Raw genomic sequence first — 22,577 nt, 5'->3', positions numbered from 1 at the left:
TTAAGAGACAGAGTACCCGGAGGAGGGCCTTCTCTGCGGTGGCTCCCCGACTATGGAATGTGCTCCCCAGAGAGGTCCACCTGGCGCCGTCATTATATGTTTTTCGGCGCCAGGTCAAGACCTTTTTATTTAATCAATATTTTAATATGTTTTAACATTGAATTTTATTGTTGTACTTTCTTTTGCAGCCAGTGTAGATGGTCAACTTATTTATGTTGTAAGCTGTCCACAGATGCAAGTAATTGGACAGCATACAATTTTTATAAATAAATAAATAAATAAATAGCCCCTTCCAACTCTACTATTCTATGATTCTATGTAAATTTAGAAAAATAGATGTACAAAATATCTCATCACATTTGTAAGACTGTGATCTGTGTGCCTGCCTGCTCAGTCTGGTGCTGTGGATGGGCAGCCATTCTTATGTTTCTTTAAACTGAAATTGGACAAATTTAGATTATCCTTATCAGATTATATTCAGCCTTTACTTGCATGTTCAATATGCTGATATTGTTCAAAACTCATCATTTGCATCATGTTCAAAACTGATGAAAATATCAGTTTTCATTTCAAACTGATGAAACCCCTGACTAGTGCAAAATTTGGGAGGATGCTTTATCACTTGATTCACTGATGTGATGATGCTTATTACAAATTTTTATAAATAAATAATATGTTACTGCATTTTAAATCTTTGTACTGCCCCTAGGTTTTATTTTGGTTTTTTACTTTCATTTTATAGCTTAGCTTTAAACTTTTAAACTCTTATATCTTACATTGTATTTTATGGTTTTAATTGTTGTGAGCTGCCCAGAGAGTGTTGGCTCTTGGGCAGTAGAGAAATGCAATAAATAAACACACTAATAAATAAATAAATCGGGTGTTCTTGCCCTCTGTTCGTCTTCCGTCCTGCATACCAGGTCTCTTGTGTGAGTTTGGAGCCTTTGCTGCATGTTAAAATAAGCTCATCCATTTCATTCCTATCTACAAGGGCTACATAATAATAACTGTGCTCAGTCACACAGCAGGAACTTTTAAGACCAAAGCTGTGACCAAATGGTTCTAAAAGCACATTCAGATGACAGCAGGTACCGGGTTATTGTCGCAAACTCCTAGAAACATAGAAAGTCACCTTTATCAGTCCAGACCACTGGTCCATCTAGTTCAGTCTTGCCTACACTGACTGCCAGGAGCTTGCTAGGGTCTCAGTCAAGGGTCTTTCCCAGCCCTTTGTAGAGCTGCCAGTCAGAATTCATTGCACATGTTCATGGATGTGGCAATGTTGAGCAGAAATAGAGAGAAAGAAGTGTGGAATAGAGTCATCAGTATGTACCAATGGTGGGAAAGGGAGCACAATCTGTTCCCTTCAAAATTCCCCTTTGGAAACATAATTAAGGATTCCCAGCGGGAATTTAGTGCAGACCTCGGCACCCATTGCAAGGACTTTATTCTTTCTTGTGGAAGCAACAATGGACAATGTGCTCCAGTAATAGTGCAAAGACCCTGCTTTCCCTTAGAGACAGCAGACTTAAGGTGCAAGCTATATACACCTATTTGTGAGTGAGCCTCATTGAACTCGATGGTGCTTACTTCGAAGTAGAAATGCTCATGATTGTACTGTTTGATTGAGACTTGCTGTAGTAATGATTGCTCTGGCTAAGTATACTGGCTCCTTCTGAACAGCTAAACCAGTTGTAAAAGCCCATTCTGGTTCTCAGGATCCAGGCATTATGGTAATATGAAGTCAACCGGATGTTGTTCCAGCAGGCTGTGAGATCCACCAGAAAAGCCACAAGACAACAAGCAGCAATCAGAAGGTTCAAGAGACAAATTATTTTAGAACTGCCTTTCCCAGCCTAGAGCCCTGGAGCTGTACTTGGTTACAGGCCCCACACTGGCCAGGAGGTGATGGAAATGGTAGCTCAACACAACTGGAGGGCTCCATATCAGGAAAAGCTGCTTTAGATATGTGCCTGAAGAGGCCACACTGTTTTGATTTGACTCATTATATCGCATTGGAGAGAGAATTGTTTCTGTTAACGGAGTGAAAGAGCAGACAGATTTGTGCTCTCCACGAACACATTAACGCTGCAGATAAGATGAAGATTTATAAGCACCCACGGAATGAAACTCTGAAGCTGCACCTCTAGAACTAGGAGTAGCAATGGCATTAGTCAAAAGAAAGCCAGATTAACTTAGGAGAGGTGCGGAATTCTAAGCATCCTCTTGGGCTGCAAAAATGGCCAGTATAATCAGGAAATAATTGTCTTTCCTCAAAGATTTTAAGTACCTCCTACTTCCTTAGCATCACTAGATAATTAATTACTAATTTTGTAGTAATGATCGAACTCCCCGGAGTCAGGATTAAAATTAAGCCATAAAAACAGAACTATTCAGACCCTGTGGTGACCCCAATGAAGTCATTGAGAAAATGGCAGGATGCAATTCTTTGCTGTCTTCCCATAATGGCAATGAACGCCCCTCACCCATCTGCCCACTGGTCTGTCTTCCACCCATATCCTTCCTGCACTGCAATTATTGTTGCACCCTCTCTAATACCTGGTGTTCTGCTTTCGCTGCATGTCAGATGCAGGATACATTAGGAAATGCAGGTTCCCAAAAGCACCAATATGGGTCAAGAGCTCTTTGGAAATTACATTTCCCAGTGGTCTTTGCATCTGGCACGTACCAGAGAGGACAGGTGAGAGATCTCCCTTCCTTCATTGCTGGAACATACAAAAATAAGCTGAGAAGGGCTTAGAAGCAGTGAGTGGAAGGATGAATGATGGAGGAAGGGTTTAAATTCCTCACTGGCTGGAATTTAATCTGAGCCAAGGAAGACCTTTCAGTGTCATAATGCCTGCTTCATATTGCAGTATGAGTTCATCTGGATTTATATTCCAAAATGAGCTTGGATGATGTTTGGATCCATCACTACTAATTTTACTTAATGGGAAAGGAAGAAGAAAATTTACCCCATGGGAAGCCCATTAGACAAGACTTTCCTGTAAACTCAAGGACTAACACATCATATGAGGGCCTGGGAAGGCATTTTCCCGCAGTTTGCACTTATTGGTGCCTGTAGGGCTTTCTGCTTCTCCCATGCGTCTCTCCTCTGGTCTGTGGTGCAGGTCCTTTGCTTGACCCTTATGGGATTCCTTCACCGCATATACAAGAACCATGTTTCCCAAATGTGTCCAAGAAAGGAGAGCAATAACTTTTGCATTGGAAATGCATGACTGAAAGCACAAAACGAAAACAATGGCCAGTCATGCCCCCCTGTCATATGCCCATCGTGCATTGTTTACAGAGATGCATGTTCCTTCGCAGTTATGGAGTCCTGGCACAACAGACAGCGGCCATGCTGGAAATGTGCTTGCCATGTGACATGTAGAACCGCTTGTCCTTCTGCCTTGCAACAGTCTTTGGTGTGGCGACTCCTGTGTGCTTACAACACATGGGGGTGAGTTAAATGGGTTTAGGATTCTAGTAGAGCCTCTTGCATAGGGAAGAAATGAATTCAGCCTGGACATTTGGCCGACAGGATAACAGAAGGGAACAGTGCTGCTCAGTGTAAGGAATGTAAGGAGGCCAGTGGGCAAAGTGCAGCCACCTTACAAAGCTGAACCTCCTCCTATACGTGGAGCCGTGAGGGTGGAACTCTGGGCAAAACTCCAGCTGCCTCTCCTCCACTCAGCAGAATAAACAGGAGGGCCCCGAATACAGCAGGGCTGGCTTACCGCATGCAGAAGTAAATGAAGGAAAACACATCAGCGTGTGGGAGGCAGGGTGTGTGGGGCGCGCATAAGAGCATTAAGCCCAGAGTCTAGACCCACCTAACTGCACTACTGCCTCCCCCTAGGAAGTCCAGATTTCATGAAAATGTCCCCAGCTCTCTGCCCTGCTGGCTCTTTTGCTGCCCATGCAGGAGCTCACGGCCGGTGCGGCTCCATTCTGGCCTCTTTTCATCTTTGCAGATGAGCTGTTGCCCCCAGCCTCACCCACCCCAAGCATAGCTGCAAGAAGATGCTTATAGACAGTGTAGAGTTTATTGGGGGTGTGCTGTGCGGGGCGCGGGGTGATCCTCCAGCTGGGAAACAGAGCAGCTTCAAAGTGCAGACACGTATTGGCAAAACAAGATCAGAGGTGACTCCTGGTCCAGTCAGGCGGAAGGGAAGGGAAGGGAAGGGAAGCAATCATGTTATAGGCCAAACCAGCAGGCACAGGATAACCATATCAGTTTTAACCAAGCAAGCAACTACCAGCAGGAGCTACCATTTTGGTTAAAGGCAAGCTCCGAGGAAGGTGGCCACCCCACTGAGGAAACAAAGCATCGGTGGGGCCTCTGCCCTATCAGTTTTCTCAGAAAACATGCAAGGGGTATGTCACTAGCGACAGTGTCATCTGCTGGACTATGTAGTGCCCTTTGCAAAGATGGCCGCCCCACCTCAGTCCATGTTCTCAGAGACCACCATGAGAAGAGGGGATAAAAGAAAATAGAGGGAAGAAGTAAAGGGGAGGCCAGTTCATCCATAAAGGCTGCTTCTGCCCTTTATTGGCTAGGTTTAAAGTGCATAGGAGTGGAAGCAGAGTCCGAGGCAAAGTGGAAGGAGGGGAGCTGCGGGCAAGGCGGGGCCTAGCCAGCTCGCTGAAGAAGGATATCCACCAAAAAAGGCCACTTGAGCTGCACACAGAAGGAAATAGAAGAGGGGGAGTGGGGGGGGGGGGAGAGAGAGAGAGAGAGAGGACAGGGCATGAATTAGTGACAAACAGCAAGAGACCTTCAGGATAGAGGAGCAGGGGCTATACCACATGTTTGGCAGCAGTGCCAGCTGCAGGTTTTTATGGGTCTTTGGCAAAGACCCCCCCCCCTTCCTTGGTGAGACTACCTTTTCTTTGCCATTGCCATCAGCCTCTATTGCTCCTTATAGGTACCACTTGCTTGCCTGGCAGGCAAGAGAGTTGGTGACTAGGCCAGCTGTGGTACCTATTCCTTCTCATCACCACTGCTGGCAGGACCAAAGAGGCAGGTGAACAAGCAGATTTCAACAGAGAAGAGAAGGAGCCACTCCAGGAGGCTCTTGACAGTGGGGCCCTGCTTGGCTGAGGTGCCCAACCATGCCTGCCCTTGACACCAGCCCTGCAGAGCAGGAGACAAAGGCTTCCAAACCCCCACTGCCACCGAATCATTGGGAAACAGCACTGAAAAGCAAGTGAGGAAAATTTTGAGCACCATTTTCCCTACCTGCCAATTTCCCCCAGCAAACCGCCCTCTTCCCACTGCTTTGCAGTTGTTCATCAATTATTATAGTTCACCAGACCCATATCTGATATCAGATGCCAAGTTTGGCCCAAAATGTACTCTATTACATCCTTCCCCAAGCTCATCCCCTCCAGATGTTTTGAACTATAACTCCCAGCATTCCTGACCATTGACCATGCTAACGGGAGTTGAAATCCAGAACAACTGGGGGACCAGGTTCAAGGAAGTCTGTTCTAGCACTTCTCCACTGTTGTCCTACTGCCCTTGGGCATTGTACCAAGGGCTCTAAAACAGTAAGGAAATGCTATGGTCAGTGGTATAGTGGTAAATTTGGAAGTGCAGGTGCTCATTGTGACAGCCTTCATAGCCATGCCAAAAATTCAAGTTGCTATGTTGATCCATAACAATGAAGCAGTTCTAGTGTTGTTGATACCAGGAACATGACTTTTGTAAAACTAACGGGTCTTAATTGATCATTCATGACTGGGGCACCTCAAAATATCAGGAAAAAAATATTTTTTTTCTGGGAAAATCTATTACTCCTTGGGGTTTGAGATGGAACCAGTTTCTCTCAAAACACAGATCCCCAGTTAGAAAGTTCAGACAGACTGTGAATTAGACAGAGAAGGAGAGGGGCTGGAATGTGGAACAGAAATGTCAAGGTTAGCAAACAAGATTTGTCAGAGAGCTTCTGAGGGCCAAGTCACCTTGAATTTGTGAGGAGATGCTGTAGAACAGGAAGGGTCTGAGGAACCTTCCTCAGCCATATGGATTCATTAACTCAGCGAACTGGTGTCAAGCCAAACAAGTGGCCCAGTGAAACAACACCCAACAATCCACCATCAGGCCCACAAACAGCACAAAACTCCCTGAGAGGAGAGTCAGATCTTTCAGGAAAGGGCAGATGGAGGGCATCTTTGGTTTGGAATCAACTCTTCACATGGGCAAAAGAGAGATAATGCTTCTTTGATTGCCGTTTCTTGAAAACAACCTTCTTATGATGCAACCTATATCACAACCCCCCTACTTATTCCAAATAAAGAACTGTATTGCAAAACTCTTCTGTCTAGATATGCTTGAAGGTAGAAAGGGGCAAGATGGACTTATGATAGTAAGTAACCTCAGTGAGAACAGGAAAACCTGAGGGTGGTGGAAGCAAGTGGCATTAGCGTTCTTGCTAATAAAAGAAAGTCTTGGTGCTGGATGCCTGCGAGTCTTGGCTCCACTACACCACTGGTTATATTGTCGCTACTACACCATCTTCTTGTCAGTAGATGTGAAGAAACTGTGTTTCCAAACTCACTAGCCAGTCAGATTTTCTCCTCCCCTTGCTCCTGGACCTTCATTTGCTGGGCCTTCATTTGTATACACATCCAACCCAACTCCAGCTAAACATTTCCCTGCCTGATGCGAGAAGTGCCAACCCATTGGCTATCATTGGGGAGTGAGCTCCAAACTCAGCCTCGGTGAGGAATTAACCTCTTTGCTCTGCTCAAGCCACCACTCACCAACACACGCTGTGCCGTCTTCGTTGGGCTCGAAGCCCCGGTTGCAGCGCTTGTTGCTGCGGCAACGGTACCCACCATATGTGTTGATGCAGATGGGCCTGCCTCTTGGACAGACAAAGGGAAATTCTGCACACTCATCCATATCTAAGGAGAAGCAAAGAGAACAAGAACATGATGCGTGCCCAGTACCCGCGGCCTCTCACACCAGGCTTGGGTGGTTTCTTTCTGCTCAGAATGCGGCCACGCTTTTGTCACTGGATACCAAAGAGCTGCGATTCTACCCTGTTGAGGCCAGTTGCCGGCAGAGGAAAGCACCCGCCACAGGCCTGCCCCTGCCAAGTGACTCACCGACACATCGCCCATTCTCATGCTGAGAGAATCCTTGGCCGCACTGCGAGGGAAGGAGAGAAATTTGTCATCAGTGCTTAATTTCCTTTCAGGATCATCCCTCCCTGCTCTGCCCATTCAGAGATGCAATTTCCAGAGAGAATTATATGTCTGCAATTTCTGCTTTGGACCATATAGTAGCTAATGTGGTAGTTCTCCAGTTTGAACCTTTTTGTTATGCAGTCAGTTCTTAAAAACATACATAAAGTTTCTGTTCAATGCCTTAAAAATTGTATAGAATTTGGGCAGGTTAGTCAGGGGCTGTTATTACTTCCCTAGTCATTCCTCCAGGTCTCAGTTTCTTTGCTTCTCTGTACCTATTTTTTTTCAGTATCTTGGGATGAGCAAATATGCTGTCCTACAATCTGTGGATCAATGAAAAAAGTTACATGCTATTCCAGTATTCTAAGACACAAGCTATACAAACCTTTGAAGATGTGGCTAAAAGCCATGTCTGACTTTTTAAACTCTAGAGCTAAGGTGGCAACCCCTTTGTCACCAGGGACTATACCAAGTGGGCCCCACATGTGTGTGCACAGACACACACACTCACACATACACACAAACTCTCTCCTACTCTTTGTCTCCTGCCACCACATCCCTAACATCAAAAGTCATTGTGCTGACAGAAGCACATTTTATAGCAACATCACTTCAGTTATTATCTGTCTCGCACCAAGGCCTCTTTAACTATTTTACAGCTTCTAGTCACTCTGATCAATTTTTAATCTTGCTGTCACAATTCAGGGAGCTCCAGAATAGAGGAACTGGACCAGTAGAAGGGAACCGAGCTGAAGAGATTTGGAAATGGTCTGGCTTGAACAAGAGGGATAGGAAAGTAGAAAGCCTCATTTTTGTTGTCATTCTGGAAACACTTTGCTTGGATGCACCCATCCTAGAAAAATGCTACAGGTACTTACAGGTGTGGTAGAACACCCTTCAAAGTGCAACATGTGACCTGGTTTAGCTAAAGCAGGAACTGATTTTCAAATTATATGTGGAGCTCAGTTTCTAGATGCACCCCTCTGACATCTGCCTTGCTCTCATTTATATTTAAAAAGCAGCTTCTTAAATGTCATGCTGTTATGTCACTTGCTTTTTCATCTTGATTGCTCTTTAATCCCTTTATTTTTATTTTCATCCTTTGATGCATGTTTCTTTTTGTTCATCCCCTAACTAGATATTTTGGCATATAACTTCCATCCACCCCCAGTACTGGCTAAGCTAAGTAGAGTTGATGGGAATTGTAGGCCAAAAGAGGTTGCGTACCCCAATTCTAAAAAACTTAGGGCACCAGCTTATTTGTGTATGATAAATAGCTTCTGTCACATATTTTTAGAAATATGAAGTTACCTATCAGTTAAATCATACAAATTGAACAAAATGTGCCATATTAATTTAGATTTGCATTGCACAAACTGGTAATCAATAAAGCCATCCAGTCCTACAGAATGGTTTGAAGAAATATGGGATAAAGCCCTTATTACAGAACTAACTTATTTCACAAGAGGGCAATATAAACCACAAAATGATATGTTTGTATAAAAAGACTCATTGTCTATTAACCTTTGGAATAACAAGTCTAAAAACAAGGCCCAGTCTTATGTTCCCCTCTACCCCCAGTCATATCAATGATGCTATATAAAAATTTTGTGTTGTCGCTTACACTTTTTTCCCTTTCCTTTTCCTCAGTCTTATTATTTTTCTATTTATTTTGCACTGTAAAAGTGCCTGAAATATTAAAGATGGAAGGAAATAGTGAAAAAATATGTCACAAGTAGAACTTGCGGCAGTCCATCCTCACCAACTGCTGCTCAGGCTTCAAGGGTAGTGTTTGTGTGTGTGTTTGTCTATAAGTGTCAGCAGTGGGAGGACACCCTTTCCCCAGGTTTTCATCTAGTGTGTAAGAGGAGCTAGCCCCAAAGCTGAGTAGATTATAGCTAATAGCAGGAACCTAATGTACATAGTTCTAGAGATGGGGGAGGCATTCCTACAACTCCAGTTCTCCCCATTCTAGTTACTTACTATGTGCAGACAGCAGCTTAAGCAGGACAATTCCCTTCCTCAGCCTTCCATTTCTCTAGCTTTTGTTTTCAACTAACGCACAATTCTGGTCTCAAGCTGCTTTCAGCCACGGATTTGATTGATGTATCTGCATGGCTTCTGTTTTTTTAGACCCAACTTCCCCAACTTCTCTAGACTTCTTGGACTACAACCCCATCATTCCCATCCAGCAGGGGTGCAGATGATAGGCATTTTAGTCCAACATAGCTGGAGGGCAGGCTATTTGTGGAAGGCCATTCAGATTCCCCAGTCACCAACCAGCTCCTGCTCCCTGCAGATTCAGTGGCCATTAGAATGGTGTAAACTCAGAGGAGTCAAGCAGTTTTGGACAGTAGCTGCTTTTTCGCTTCACTTCTCTATTTCATAATTTCCTTTCAATTCACAAAGGTATACCAAGAGTGCCCTTCTGAGTACCTTGAGAAATCATGGGTTGTATGCAAGGTTACTCTTACTTGGAGCAGATCCATTGAAATAAATGGGACCAAAACTGTACTAATATCAGGTACAACCTTGTCTCTTTATTTTGGTGGTCAGGGAGGACTAGTAAAAGGTATAAGCCACTCAAGCAAACTAATACACTCCTTCCCATCCCTTATCTGGGACTCAGCATTCTATAATTCATGGTGACATGAAGACTGAACATGCTCAGTCTTCATTGACCTGAAGCAGGTGTGGCTGCTCCCTATCTTGGAGTTTTAGTTCTAGATTTCTTTTTTGTACTTTTGCTAACCTTGGAATTCTCCTTAGCTTGCTGATACCACCATCTTGTCCTGTATGGGCTCAGTTTCTTTCAGCACAGAGGGCACTGAGTCGATTATTAGAGGAAGGAACAGTTACAATGGTTCTTGAGATTCCTTACACAGGAAACAAAGCTTCAGTTGGCAATTTGCCTTAGTAATGGGACAAAAAACCCCTTAACTCAAAAAGTACAGAGCATCCATCAGGAGTTTATGTGGCTCTTTTCCCAGAAAGATGAGAAAAAGAACACTGGTTTGAAGGGAGCGCTTGGGAAGGACCCATTCCAAATCACTGGCATAGGACTAGCAAAATGGGGCTTACCTCAAGAGGAAGTATAACAGGGGGTGACCCTGGAGCGTCCTGGGGGTAGGGGATTTCCAGCACAGAATTGATCTCACTGCTCACTACAGTCCGGCTGATAAGCCGTCCATCTGGCCAGATCACCTCCAGGCTGCTGGGCTCATCCTGTCCTACAGAGAAGAAGGGCAAAGAAATGCTGAGCCGGGGAAAACTGCAGCCCACTCAAAAAGCAGAACTACAGCTGGAGAAGTTTCCTTCTCCCATGGCTTGCTCCATGCTCTCCTCTTCTCCCTCCTCCCCCATTTTGACAACCTCCCCTTACAGAGTTGAAAGAACTGGGGATGGGATGGGATCGTGTCCTTCGGCCAGCCACTCCGTGCCAATACCAGCACAGCTCCCAGGCACCAAGCCAGCTGTGAGCAGGGATGCAGGGGCATTCTGGCACATGGCCCCTCTGACTTTTGGAGCTACTTGGCTTCCTGATTCACAGCCCAGTCTAACCTGGCTATGCCCCACTAAGCCGGGCCACCTCAGGGCTGTGGAAGATTAATGAGGTGTGGAGATATACAGCACCTTCTGTAGGAACAGCTGGAGAGGGCAACCAGGGCCTCTCTGCAATGTATGCGCTGGTTCTGGGAATGCAAACTTCTGTTAGAGCCCCTGGAACACTTGATTAGATGAAGATGGGGAAAGAGATTTTCCAAAAGTTTTCAAGGAAAAGGACTACGGGGAGCTAGGCCATATTGGAATGTAGACTCAACAGTATTTCTAAAGGACATTCACAGAATTGGTGGAGTTCAAGGATGGGGCAATACAAATAGAGGCAGAAGTTTCTGACCGAAGGGAATCAAATGATTCGGATGTGCATTTGTGAAAGGTCCAAATCAGACGTTTGTGTGGCTTGCAATGTGTTAGTGATTGGCAGGCACTGTCAGGAATGAGAGACAGAGAAGACTGAAGGAAGCCCAAATGCTGTGTGTTGTTGGCATTGCTGGGCAGATGGGCAGGTCAAGAAGAGACCTGGGATGACACTCCAAGCCCTGCCTCGGCTCCTCCTCACTCACCCAGACCAAAATGGGCAACAGGCTCCATCTCGCACAAGTACCCAGACCCTCCATCAATGATGCGCAGATGGGCACCACTGTGCCGCGTGAACAGCACCACCTTAGCACCACGAGCAAATGCCCCAAAGCGTGTACGTGGAATCACCCGCAGCCATTTGTTGCCAGCACCCTGTGGAGATGGACAGACAGACTCAGCCAAGGGGGGATGCGGTGGGCATGAGACTGAGGGAGGGGGAAGCATGCTTGATGACGCGTGGTCGGCTGAGATCAACGCACCTGGCGAGGACCTACCTCGTTGACTCGGAAGACTGAGAGGGGCTGTGCCATGGACTCGCCATGCGACAGGATCAGGTCCAGCCTCCCGTCGCCATCAAAATCCACCACTGCCCCCCCTACAACGACACAACTGAAGTAAGCAGCAAGGCTCTTTCAGCACCTCTTTCCTGGTAGGACAACACTCCCCCTCCACAATCAAGGCTGGCAGGACACCCAGCAGGAGAGAGAGACACGGAAACGTTTTTTCCATCGCGTCCCCCTGTTTCACCTGCAGTGACACCATCTTTCCCATGCCTACATATTCCATGGGCTGCTTTTTTTCTCCTGGGGTCCAGTCCTTAATGGCAGCACCTTCTACCCTTTCTGCTCATGTTACCCAAAGGACCAGCTTCCTGCCTGTGGATGAGAATCAAACCCAGAGGTCCTCTTTCCCTACCTTGCCATGCTCCAAGAGCTCTCCCCGGCATGGTGTTAGACTTCAGTGCCCATACTTCTGACCAAGCAGGGCCATGCTGGCTGAGAGCAATGGGAGTTGTAGTCCAACACATATGGAAAGCATGAGGTCAGGGAAAGCTGCTCTAAAAGGCAGCCGACTGTGTGAACAAGCCAGAGGCCTTGCGGCCCACGCCGTGTGGATGTTTTGTCCCCCCGCCTGAAAGACATTCGAAAGTCCTGATCTTGCCCTTCCCTTTCCCTTGCAAGTGCCCTGCAGCACATGCTGTGGAAAGACACTCACTGCCACCACCCTCAAGGTGACCTGCCCTCTTCAGACCGAGGAATCGGCTGTCTGGGACAGGAATGTCTGAATTTTAAAGAGGCCCCTTTTACTGGGCTCGGTAAAAGTCTTGCAAAAAGCCAGCAGCTGTGGCCCCACCAGGACAAGACTTTGCGAGAGATGCCCAAGGCCCCACTGAGCAGACAAGGAGCAGAACCAGCTTACCTTACACTGAAGGAAGCACAGGATGCACAGTGCCACTGTAAGACTGGGAGAAGGAGGTGCATGACCATTAAGTCCAGGCATCCAGATTCTTCTTCACACAGGAGGGACACCTCTCCCTGAGTGCTCCTCTCTGGCTGAAGGTCAGTTCCAACCCCCTCCAGTGCTTACAACGGTGGTCTCCAGCATGATGCCAGCGAGCACCAATGCGCCTATGGATACCTCTCTTGACACCCAAGCTCACTGCCTGATTTCCATTTTATTGTTTTCTGATTTTCAAAGTATTATTATACTGAGAGCCTGACATGCTGCAAAGCAGAGTGCCACCCTCCAGTGCTTCCTTTACTGGGTTGGATGTAAAGGCTTTGTGTTTCGGCAGACACCATGTGTGCCTCATACCTAGCTTCTCAGTCAAGTTACCTTTGTGGGAAAATAGTGGTTTTGGGCTGCCATCACCATGGCTGACATTCTATGACTGTGTAAGCCCCAGACACACGGCGGCCATTTGGTGGGAACGCACGTGACACACTCAACGTGCCAACGCTGCTGGACGTTCCACGTACGTTCATCACACCAAAAAGGCTCTAGGACCCCTTCCTGTACATCTCTCACTAAATGACGAAACCCACTCATGGTCCACAACAGGCCCCATAGCTGCTCACCAGTGCCACGCCCTTCCAGCTCCACTGCGTCGCCAGGGTTCAGTTCTTCGATGGCTGGATCAGCGTGTTCTCGGCGGGTGATCCTGTGGCACAAAGGCATCATGGCAGGGAAGGACAAATGCATTTCCCTCCTACGTGAGTATGCTTGACGGGGCAAGTCTACAGCTTGGATTGGAACCACCCTGCCTCCGCAGAATGAGGCCTCCCTGGTCATCACGCCTCTTTCCGGAAGAGCCCCTGCCCACTTGCACACTGTCAGGTATCTGCACAGACTCCCCAGAGCTGCCATGTGCTGCTGCTATCACTTTATTAGCCTGAGAAATGTAAGCGGCTCTGTTTAACGAGCCATTGATTGCCTACAATTAATGGGAACCATGCATAAGTGCTAATTAGTGGAAGCCAGAACCTCCAGGGATGTGGTCCAGGCAAAACAGATGGCTATATTGGTAGTGATGTCGGAAGGGGCTCAGTCACAGCTCTATCAGCTGGCTGGAGGTAGGAGAGAACTGGATAGGACACCCCTTGCCCATCCTGGTGGAGCCAATTTACCTCTGCGGATGATGGCACAGGGCACTAAATAGCAGTATACTGTGGCTTGAGAACTCAGCCCTCCCTCCACCCACCCACCCCGTACCCTCTGCTCTGCATGCAGGACTTGCTAAAGACAGGACAGATTTGCAGCAGCCTCTGGTGAGGGGAAGCCCTTCCTGCAGTGCCCGGAGCCTAGTAAGATGGGGAGCCCACTGCCCCAGTCTCTGGTGGCCATGTGGCTCTCACCCACCGGAAGAGGCGGTTGGCGGACGAGCCGCGATAGGCGATGTTGTTGAAGAAGACCTCCAACTCCTGGTCATTGTCAAAGTCAGCAGCGATGACGGTGCGGACAGGTGATGGCATGGACAGTTTGGGCGTGGCAATGTCCTGGGGGAAGGACGGGGATTAGTGGGGCAGGGCTTGGGCTGGAGCAGGGCCAAGAGGAAGCTTGGGTCTAGGCATAGAATTAGGTGATGGGAATAGGAGTGGTGCCTGGGCCAGGAAAGAAGGGGGTAAGAGTGAGATAGGCCAGAAGCTACTATAGTGGGCACTTGGGTGGAGACCACAGTAAGGAAAATTCTGCCAGGTCTACTTTGCAGGAAGAAGGAATACTCTGGTGTTGCGTGCCTGAAACAGGAGGCAATCCTTTAAAACAGGGGTGCAGAACCTCAGGACCAGGGGCCAAATCTGGCTCTCCGAGGTCCCAGTCTGGCCTTCCAGAAGTTCCCCAGTCACCCTTTCCCTCATCTCTACTCACCTGCCCCAAAACACATTGTTTAGGGTTTCCAGGCTGTGGGGCAATGTTGTTGTCCAGCACCCACCCACCCCACCATTCTATAAGCTTCTCCTGAGGCTTAGTTACCGGCAGTAAGAGCTTTAGGCTAAACTATGCTGGCATTTTGGCTTCATTCCTTTGCCTTTGGGCCTGTCCACTGCTAGAGTGTAGCCCTCAGGGGCATCTCTGAAATGGAATGTGGCCCTCAGGCTGAGAAAGGTTCAACATCCTGCTTTAAAGAAGGAATGTCTGGCAACTGAACTGGAAGTAGAGAAAGGGGTCTCTTTGGGTGATCATATCAGATCTACGTGTTTCATTCTTTCTCAGACTTTTTGTCTATTGGAGCCTGAGTACCCACCACCACTATTTCCCTGTTCACTACCCAGGATGCTCTGGGAGTCTGCCATTCGCTGGCCCTCTCTCACCCAGGTGGCACTTACCCGGAAGCGGACACGCCCACCTGCACTCATCTGCAGATAGAGCCGGTGTGGTCCATTCCAATTGCCATAGATCAGGTCAACTCTGCCATCGCGGTTAAAGTCGGCCAATGCCACACCACGACCATGCTGGTATGGGTCATCCAAGCCTACAGAGGGCAGCAGAGGAGTCAGCAGGGCTGTGTTCCTGAAGGTGACAAGGCCCTGTATCCTCAATGGAACCTTCCCACTGTTGATGTGGGGCCCCAGGCCCCACACTGGGGAAGGAGGCAAGAAGGTATTCTGGAAGCTCTTAATCAACAGGACCCAAATTCAGTCTCCCAGGGGAGAACTGAGTCAGGTACCATGAGAGATGCAGGTTTTGGGGGGTGCCTAGTGGATCAGGGGCTATAGAACTAACTCCCCTTTCTCTCCCCTGGCCGCCCAAGTGCTGTTCTCTTGCTGACAAGGAAGGAGTATTGAAAGAGAAAATAGGTGTCATCAGCAGCATGGTGATGTCACCCTGACACCTCGTTAAACTCCAGTGATCAGCCAGATGCTAAACTAACACTGACTGAGACAGCATGCACTCATCACCTGGCCCTACCCCATGCCTCATCCCACCCCACCCAGGCAAGCAGTGGGATGGGTAAATCTCAGGGGCCTGTTGGGATTAGAGAGTGCCAAGAGATACACAGCTGTCTGTGTGTCCTCAAACCCATGGTCTCTGACCCAAGTCATGTACTTACCAGTGCTAGGTGCAACATCTATGAAGGTACCATCACCCTGGTTCTGGAAGAGGAAGTTGGCGCCATTCTCATTGTCACAAAAGATGTCAGAGGCTGATTCACTGAGGATGGGGCCCACAGCCACGCCCCGACCCCCTGGGAAGAGGAAGAGTGAAAGCTCCAGAAAGCTCCCTGTGGGGGCAGGTGACTGGGACGTCCAGCTGGGGTGTCCTATGACACCCTGATTTAAGACTGGAGAGTGGTTCCTGCTGGGACACTTCAAGACCAATGAAACATCCTCTCACATTAACCCACCATCACTTGGATGGAATGCTCTGCACTGAGTCTCCCTATGATGCTGGGGTTCAGTCTTCTTCAACAATCATCAAGTCATCACAGTTGCTCTAAAACTAGACAAGAGAGACAAGCCCGATGGATGGCCTTTCAGTGGAAGCTGGGCTGGAATTGGAGACAAGGCCAACGTTGCAATGAGCATCCATAGGCATCTGCCAAATAGCAGCCACTGGTAGGAAGTGTCACGATCTTGTGATAGCCATCGTTTCATTTTCTCCATGATGCCCAGACAGAGGGAACACCTGAAGCTCTGTGGGAGAACAAAACTAAGCTGCCAGTACCATCCAAAGGCTTCCTGTCACACTCTGTAAGATTTAAGGAAAAATACTATTTCTGCCACTCTACTGATCTACAAGGTAAGCTCCTTCACAAGTCACATAAAAGGAACCCCATGGAGGCTACTTTGCCAAGAGGCTCCTTGAACCCGGGGCGAGCCCTGATCAGTGATGCCCCGACTCAGATGCTCAGGCCTGCCTGAAGCCAGTCCTGCTTTCATTTTCTGGGCTCGCTCTCAGAACAGCAGCGCCTCTGCTCTCCTACCTGTGAACTTGTTGACTCCTGCTTCTGCTGCAACGTCATTCAGTGCCACAATGCCAAGCTCTGGGTCACTAGCAGCAGTGTCCATCTCAATGAGGGCATGGGGACCAACTCTTCCATTGGCATAGTTAGCTATATAGATGGCGTAGCGGCCAGATCCCTGTGGGAAGGAAAGGTGAGGGCACGGGGAGGGAGGAGGTTGACTCTCTGTAGGAGTGGTTGCCTCCCCTCTGCATGCGAGTAGACCTGGTGGGCGCCAGGCCCAGGGCCCTAACTGGGAGAAGTGTCCTAAACGTACACGCAATGCCAGGCAGCTGAACCCACACAAGACAGGCCTAATCCATCCTCATTTTCCTTCCCTTCCCTGGGCCTCCAACAGAGCACACCAGTCCTTCATGTTCCCCGCTCGCCTTAAGCTTCTCTGCCAACCGTTCCCACTGCCCCTGTTGTTCTCCCAGGACACCCTGATTTAGCAGTAATCATTTGAAAAAGAACTACGCAAGGTAGAGGGAGAAGAAAGCACAGGTGACAGGGGCATAAATCACCCAGACAGGCGGTGTTTATCAGCAGCACGGCACCTGCCTGGCACAGCAGCCCCTGATGGGAGTCCTGACAGCTGTGGGGGAGGGGCAAAGCCTGTCCACCGAAGGGTTGTGGAGAGCAAGGCCCCTCCAAGCCTATTTTCTCCCTTTGTGTAGCTTCGGTGACGCTTTTTCAGCTCCTAACTGGGCACCTTCCTCAAGTTTGCCAAAGATGTCTTGTCCTGAAGCTATAGTCCAGTTTTACTTATACAGGCACCTCCCAGGTATGCTGGACTACTGCTCCCATCATTCCCAGTCCAGTGCAATCCAGAACATCTGGAGGGTATGGATCTGGAGAAGGACGCTGTAGCACCTGTCATCCCATACCGGACTGCCCATGCACTCACCGTTCTATCCACACATGCCACTGAACGCCCGGCAAAACGGCTCGCCACACCCCGATTCACCTCGTCGCTCAGGATGTCCTCCCAGTGCCCGTTGCGAAACTTGAATAGCTTGTCTGTGTAGGTGGCTACACCTGGGAAGGAGAGATACAGCATCAGGCATGCCAGGGGCCTTCTGTTGTATGCTGAATCAACGCAGTTGCTCGACGATGACCAGGAACCCTTCTGTTTTGTGAGTCTTGTGCTCTACAGCCTTAGCCACGTCCTTTGGTGGCAGGCCCTCTCTAGGGCACCCGGAAGCAAGTGTGGGGACTTAGCATAGAGCTGCTCCCGGGCCACAGGCTTATACAGTGCAAATGCCACGCCATATATCTGCAGATATTTATGTGGGACTGTAGAAGCCCTATAACCTGAGCCAGAGCAAAGCCCCCCGTGAGTGCATTGGGATCCCATCCACTCTGCAGACAGACGCTCGCTCCTGACCATCAGCCTTTCTGCCCGCCCCCATCGATATCCTCACCCCTGTGCCTAATTGCTAGCCAGTACTGCAGGGCTATGACTGCGACTGCACTACAGTGAATGCAGCAACCCCAGCAAAGCTTAAGGGCTGATAAGGGAGGCCCAGAAGAATAAACTCATTAAGGTAAAATGTGCCAGAGCGGCGTGGAGCCATGTACATCATAAAGGGAAAAGGGAAAATCAATGGCAGGCACTGGTCGGGCCCCGACGCCAGGAGTAATGTGAATGGCTGATTTAGGGAGCAGCAGCCTTTGGCAGCTGCAAAACAGTAATTAGGTGTGTCAGGAAGACGAATAAGTGGAGCCATGATCAGGTCGATGGCGCAGGTGAGGGACCCAGCCCAACTCAGGAGGGGTGGATGAGGCAGCACTTTTTTCTGGGCAGATTGTCACAGGAACCCCAAAAAGTGGTTTAGAGCAAATGCACTGAAGCAACTTGGGAGGAAGGGGTAATCAATATGTGCAGAGAAATCCCAACTTTCATGGATCAAGAAACAGCCACAAGATCCAGCATGGAGGCCAGAAAAGGAATGACAGTGATAGGAGCACAGCTGGATCTGATAAAGCAGGGTGCCCACATGCACATGTGAAGCCATGCAAGGAAAGAGTGAGAACTTGAGTGCAATTTCCCTCTGACACCCAGGAAGGAGCAACAAAGCTGGCAGTACCTACCTTTGGGCCAGGTCCACGTATTTAGTCACGGCAACAGCATGCTAAACATCTCTGCTTCTGAAGCATCAAGGGGTCTCTTAATGCCAACCTAGAAATGAGGGCATCCTCTTCCCAAAGGGAAAAGATATTGTCTGCTGCCATGACTAGGCTGCAGAAGCAGAACATGCAGGAGTTCATGACCTCTGCTCCCTGCCCCTGTTTGTCCCAAACCTATTTGCCTCAAGGACTGTCTCCTTGCATGGAGAGGCACTTGTCCATCCCACTGCAGTTCCCGGGCTCCTTAAGCTTGAATCTTTGCTGGCAACTAGAGATGTGGCAAAGCCCTGAGTCAGCAGCCAAGCCTCCCCCTACGCACACTCACATATACACACTGCCGCCCTCACTGTTTCCAGAGAATCGACAAAATCACTCAGCTGGGAAATTAACTCCAGCCTTGAAACATCCCACCCTGGTGGCCAGTGAAGGTCAGGGAACTAGAGTCAGTGGCTCAGGGCTAACAGGTGAAGCCCCAAAGCAAACTATATGATAGAAGAGGACTTGAACATTAAACAAATAAGGCAGACCACTGCTCACCCCCCTCAGCAAAACATGCCCCTCAGTGGATCACTTGCATGCTTTTTTGGAAGCTGCTGCTCACTGCAGGAAGAAACACGGGGAGCTGGCTGGTATTGGCCAGGATGTTATAATGCGATGATTCTCCCAGAGTAGCTGCGTTGCTCTGATGCAGCAAAAACAACAAAGAACCTGTCTTTGGCATAAGTGAGCGAATGTGGCGTGGTGGGTTGGAGCCATGGGTTGAATGGGCATTATGGGCAGAAGTGCCAAAGCACGGGACGATGGAGATGATGCGTGACAGTGGATAGGTGCAAGAATTAAGTAAATGTTGGAAGACAGAGGAGTATGGCAAGGTGATTTGATCGGTTGGTAGGGCTTGATGGGTTACATATAAAAGATGGATGGATATCAGAGAATGGTAGTGAAGAAATTCAAAAGGTACGTGAAAAGATTGATTCCTTAATTTGGTCGTCAGTTGCAAGTTGAATGTCAGTGGCTTTGACACGCACCAGAAAAGGCATTATTGGTGTTGAGGAAGTAGATCTCCTCCCGTCCATCTCCATCAATGTCACACGCTGCCACACCGATTGCATTGCCTTGGCGATCCCGCAGCGCATAGTATGGGGAGCTATGCTCATCCACCGCAAGATTCACCAGCCGCCCCCGTGCCTTGTCGTACTTCAGCACTAGGTTGGGGCCATTGTACCTAAAGGACCAGAGAGCAGGAAACGTGATGTGAGGATTCAAGGAACCAGCCCTTTCCACCAGGTCTTCCCCACCAAAGCAGAGACCTCCATTCCTACTTATTCTGGATCCTGGATTAAGAAAGGGCACATCCCATATCTCTTATTCCTGGGAAGGGGAGGGAAGGGCAGTGATTGAAGGCAAATGAGGCGGGAATTGAAAAAGCACGTGTTGACCGCACCACATGTTTTACTTTTCCACACAGGGCACCATGTAAGGTGCTTAGCCTATTTCATCTTCATAAGAGAATGACAGGCCCAAGGTCATCCAGCAAGTTTCAAGATACGATGGGAGTTCATTTTTAACCCCGTTCTAGGCAAGTGCTACAAGCTATGAAGGAAAAGTTCTTATCGGTCAGCATGGCAAAAGGTAATTTTGTATGTTCAGATGAGTAGTCGCTGAGACTTTCATTTTGCTTGATTGTGTAGGTTATATTACATCTTCTTACCCCATCCATCTTATGCTCAATAAACTTGATTCACTGAGTGACAAACATTGTATAGTTAAGGGATAAGGACTTGGAAGGGGGAATTTGGATATGCGTCCTAACTCTGTGGAGGCACAGTTCCTTTTCTGATTCTTTTCCCTCACCCTGGAATCAAGGAAAACAGCACCAAGGCACCCCTGGGAATAAAGGCCAGCTGGTAACGACCTGAGAAGAGCTTGTTCGTACCAGCAGGTATCTATTACCAGCAGTCCGATGCCTAAAAGACTGAAGCTGGCATTTCCTTTTGCCAGCCTGGGGATCAGCAGAACTCACCTGAAGCTGGAGTACAAAAGGGATGCATGTTACTGGTTGCTCTGAAGTCTTTGCCATTTCCTTACAAGCACTGCTGCCTGCCAAATGCATAAATCAGCCTTCCCCAGCCTGGCCCCTTCCAGATGCTGTGAATGCCAACTCCCAGCTTTCCTAAATATTAGCCATGAAGGCTGGGGCAGATGGGAGTTGAAGTCCAAAGACCAGCAGGCTGGAGAAGGCTAGCATAGACGCCTGGCATACTTCCAGACAAGGCTTTTATTGTGCCTGCCTGACACACAGGATTTTATGGGGGGGGGGTCCAGACACCATTGTCTTCCATTTGTCACCCTCCTGTGTTTTCCTACTGTCTTCTCTCTTTTTTCTTACCACATAAAATATGTTCAAAAGGGAAATACCAAATAGCTGCACAATGTCTTTTGATTGATGGTGCTAGTAGCCCCCTATCTGGAAGCACCCTTGGATGAATCAGTTGACGAGTATTAATTTGCTTGTCCATCTTTTATATAACTCCAGCCAAACTGCACCCTTCAACCAAAGACCTCCAGGTAGCCAAAATCACAGTGTTCTGCCAGTTTGATCCAGGGTAAGCTCTGGATTCTGTTAGACATCCATCCATGTTAACATCACACAATGCAAAGTTGCAGAAATGCCTGAGTGGTTTCATCTGGCAGCTAATGATGTGTGACTCTAATGTGGTTAGCATGGAGTTTACTAAGGCTGAAAATGCACAGCTGAGAGGGGAAATTAATATAGCAGAGGAGAAGGAGGGCAACAGCGGAGGGTGGGGGAGGGCAGAAGCTGGGAATAAACGTAGAGCTTGGCCAGACATGGAGGATAATGTTACAAAGTCCTGAAGAAAGTAGTGGGAGCCAGCATGCATGCCTGCACCCAGGGCTGGGCCACAGCAGAGGACAGCAAAGAACAAAATGAACCTCAGCTAGGAGGCACTGTGGGCAGAGAAATCAACCAATCTGGACAGAAGATTGTATCTGGTCTTAGATGAGGTTAGATGTGGTCAGAGGCAAGCCAGAATATATTTGGAACTTGGTCTTCCAAAAGAATTCCTCATGAAAGACTCCAGGGCAACTTTAGCAGTCATGGAATAAGAACAAAGCCCCCTTCTGGATCTTTAACTGGTTAAAGGACAGAAAGCTGCGAATGGGGATAAATGGTAATTTCACCCAGTGGAAGGATGTAGACAGTGGGTCCCCACAAGCACCAATGCTTTCAACTTGTTCATAAATGGAAGTAGGAGTGGACAGTGAAATGGCTAAGTTTGTTAGTGACACCAAATTAGTTAGAACAATCGAAGCAAAATGGGATTGTGAGGCGTTCCAAAAGGATTCATCAAAACTGGGAGAATAAAGGAAGCAAGTGTAAAGTGATGCATGCTGGGACAAATCCCAACTTCTGGAATAAGCTGAAGAAATTTGAGTTGGCAGTAACTGACCAAGAAGAATGTTGGGGTTGTGGTGGACAGCACAATGACAATGTCAGCCCAATGTGTGGCTGCTTTAAAAAAAGGCTAATTCTCTTTTCAATGTAATTAGGAAACTAATTGAAAATAAAATCACCAATATCATACTACCCCTGTATAAATCTATGGTGCAGCCACACTTGGAATACTGAATACAGCTTTGGTCATTGTGTCCAAAAAAAGATACTATAGAGTTGGAAAAAGTGCAGAAAAGAGCAAGGAAAAATGATCGAGGGGTTGAAAAAACTCCTGTGAGGAAGGTTACCTCTGGGATTGTTTAGCTTAGGAAAATGTGGATAACAGAAGATGTGGCAGAGGTGTGCGGAACTATGCATGTGTGGAGAAAGTGGAGAGATATATAATACTAGAATCCATGATCATCCCAT

General features: G+C 48.0%; 1 protein-coding gene across 1 annotated transcript in view; it reads right to left on the bottom strand.

Annotated features, from left to right (window-relative positions):
* The window catches only part of CRTAC1 (cartilage acidic protein 1), a 42,623-nt gene that overhangs the window by 4,947 nt on the left and 15,099 nt on the right, over positions 1-22,577 (bottom strand). The window contains exons 3-14 of the mRNA XM_044450142.1: positions 19,720-19,916; positions 17,469-17,599; positions 16,544-16,700; positions 15,671-15,805; positions 14,946-15,091; positions 13,981-14,117; positions 13,200-13,282; positions 11,616-11,716; positions 11,325-11,493; positions 10,282-10,430; positions 7,120-7,162; positions 6,772-6,915 (exon numbers count right to left, since the gene is read on the bottom strand). Of these exons, the coding sequence (XP_044306077.1) occupies positions 6,772-6,915; positions 7,120-7,162; positions 10,282-10,430; positions 11,325-11,493; positions 11,616-11,716; positions 13,200-13,282; positions 13,981-14,117; positions 14,946-15,091; positions 15,671-15,805; positions 16,544-16,700; positions 17,469-17,599; positions 19,720-19,916 (1,592 nt within the window). The remainder of the gene's footprint in view (positions 1-6,771; positions 6,916-7,119; positions 7,163-10,281; positions 10,431-11,324; positions 11,494-11,615; positions 11,717-13,199; positions 13,283-13,980; positions 14,118-14,945; positions 15,092-15,670; positions 15,806-16,543; positions 16,701-17,468; positions 17,600-19,719; positions 19,917-22,577) is intronic.

The sequence above is a fragment of the Varanus komodoensis genome, unplaced genomic scaffold (assembly GCF_004798865.1).
Source record: "Varanus komodoensis strain SLA01 unplaced genomic scaffold, ASM479886v1 scaffold1, whole genome shotgun sequence".
Classification (NCBI taxonomy): Eukaryota; Metazoa; Chordata; class Lepidosauria; order Squamata; family Varanidae; genus Varanus; species Varanus komodoensis.
This window is presented reverse-complemented; position numbering and strand designations above follow the sequence as displayed.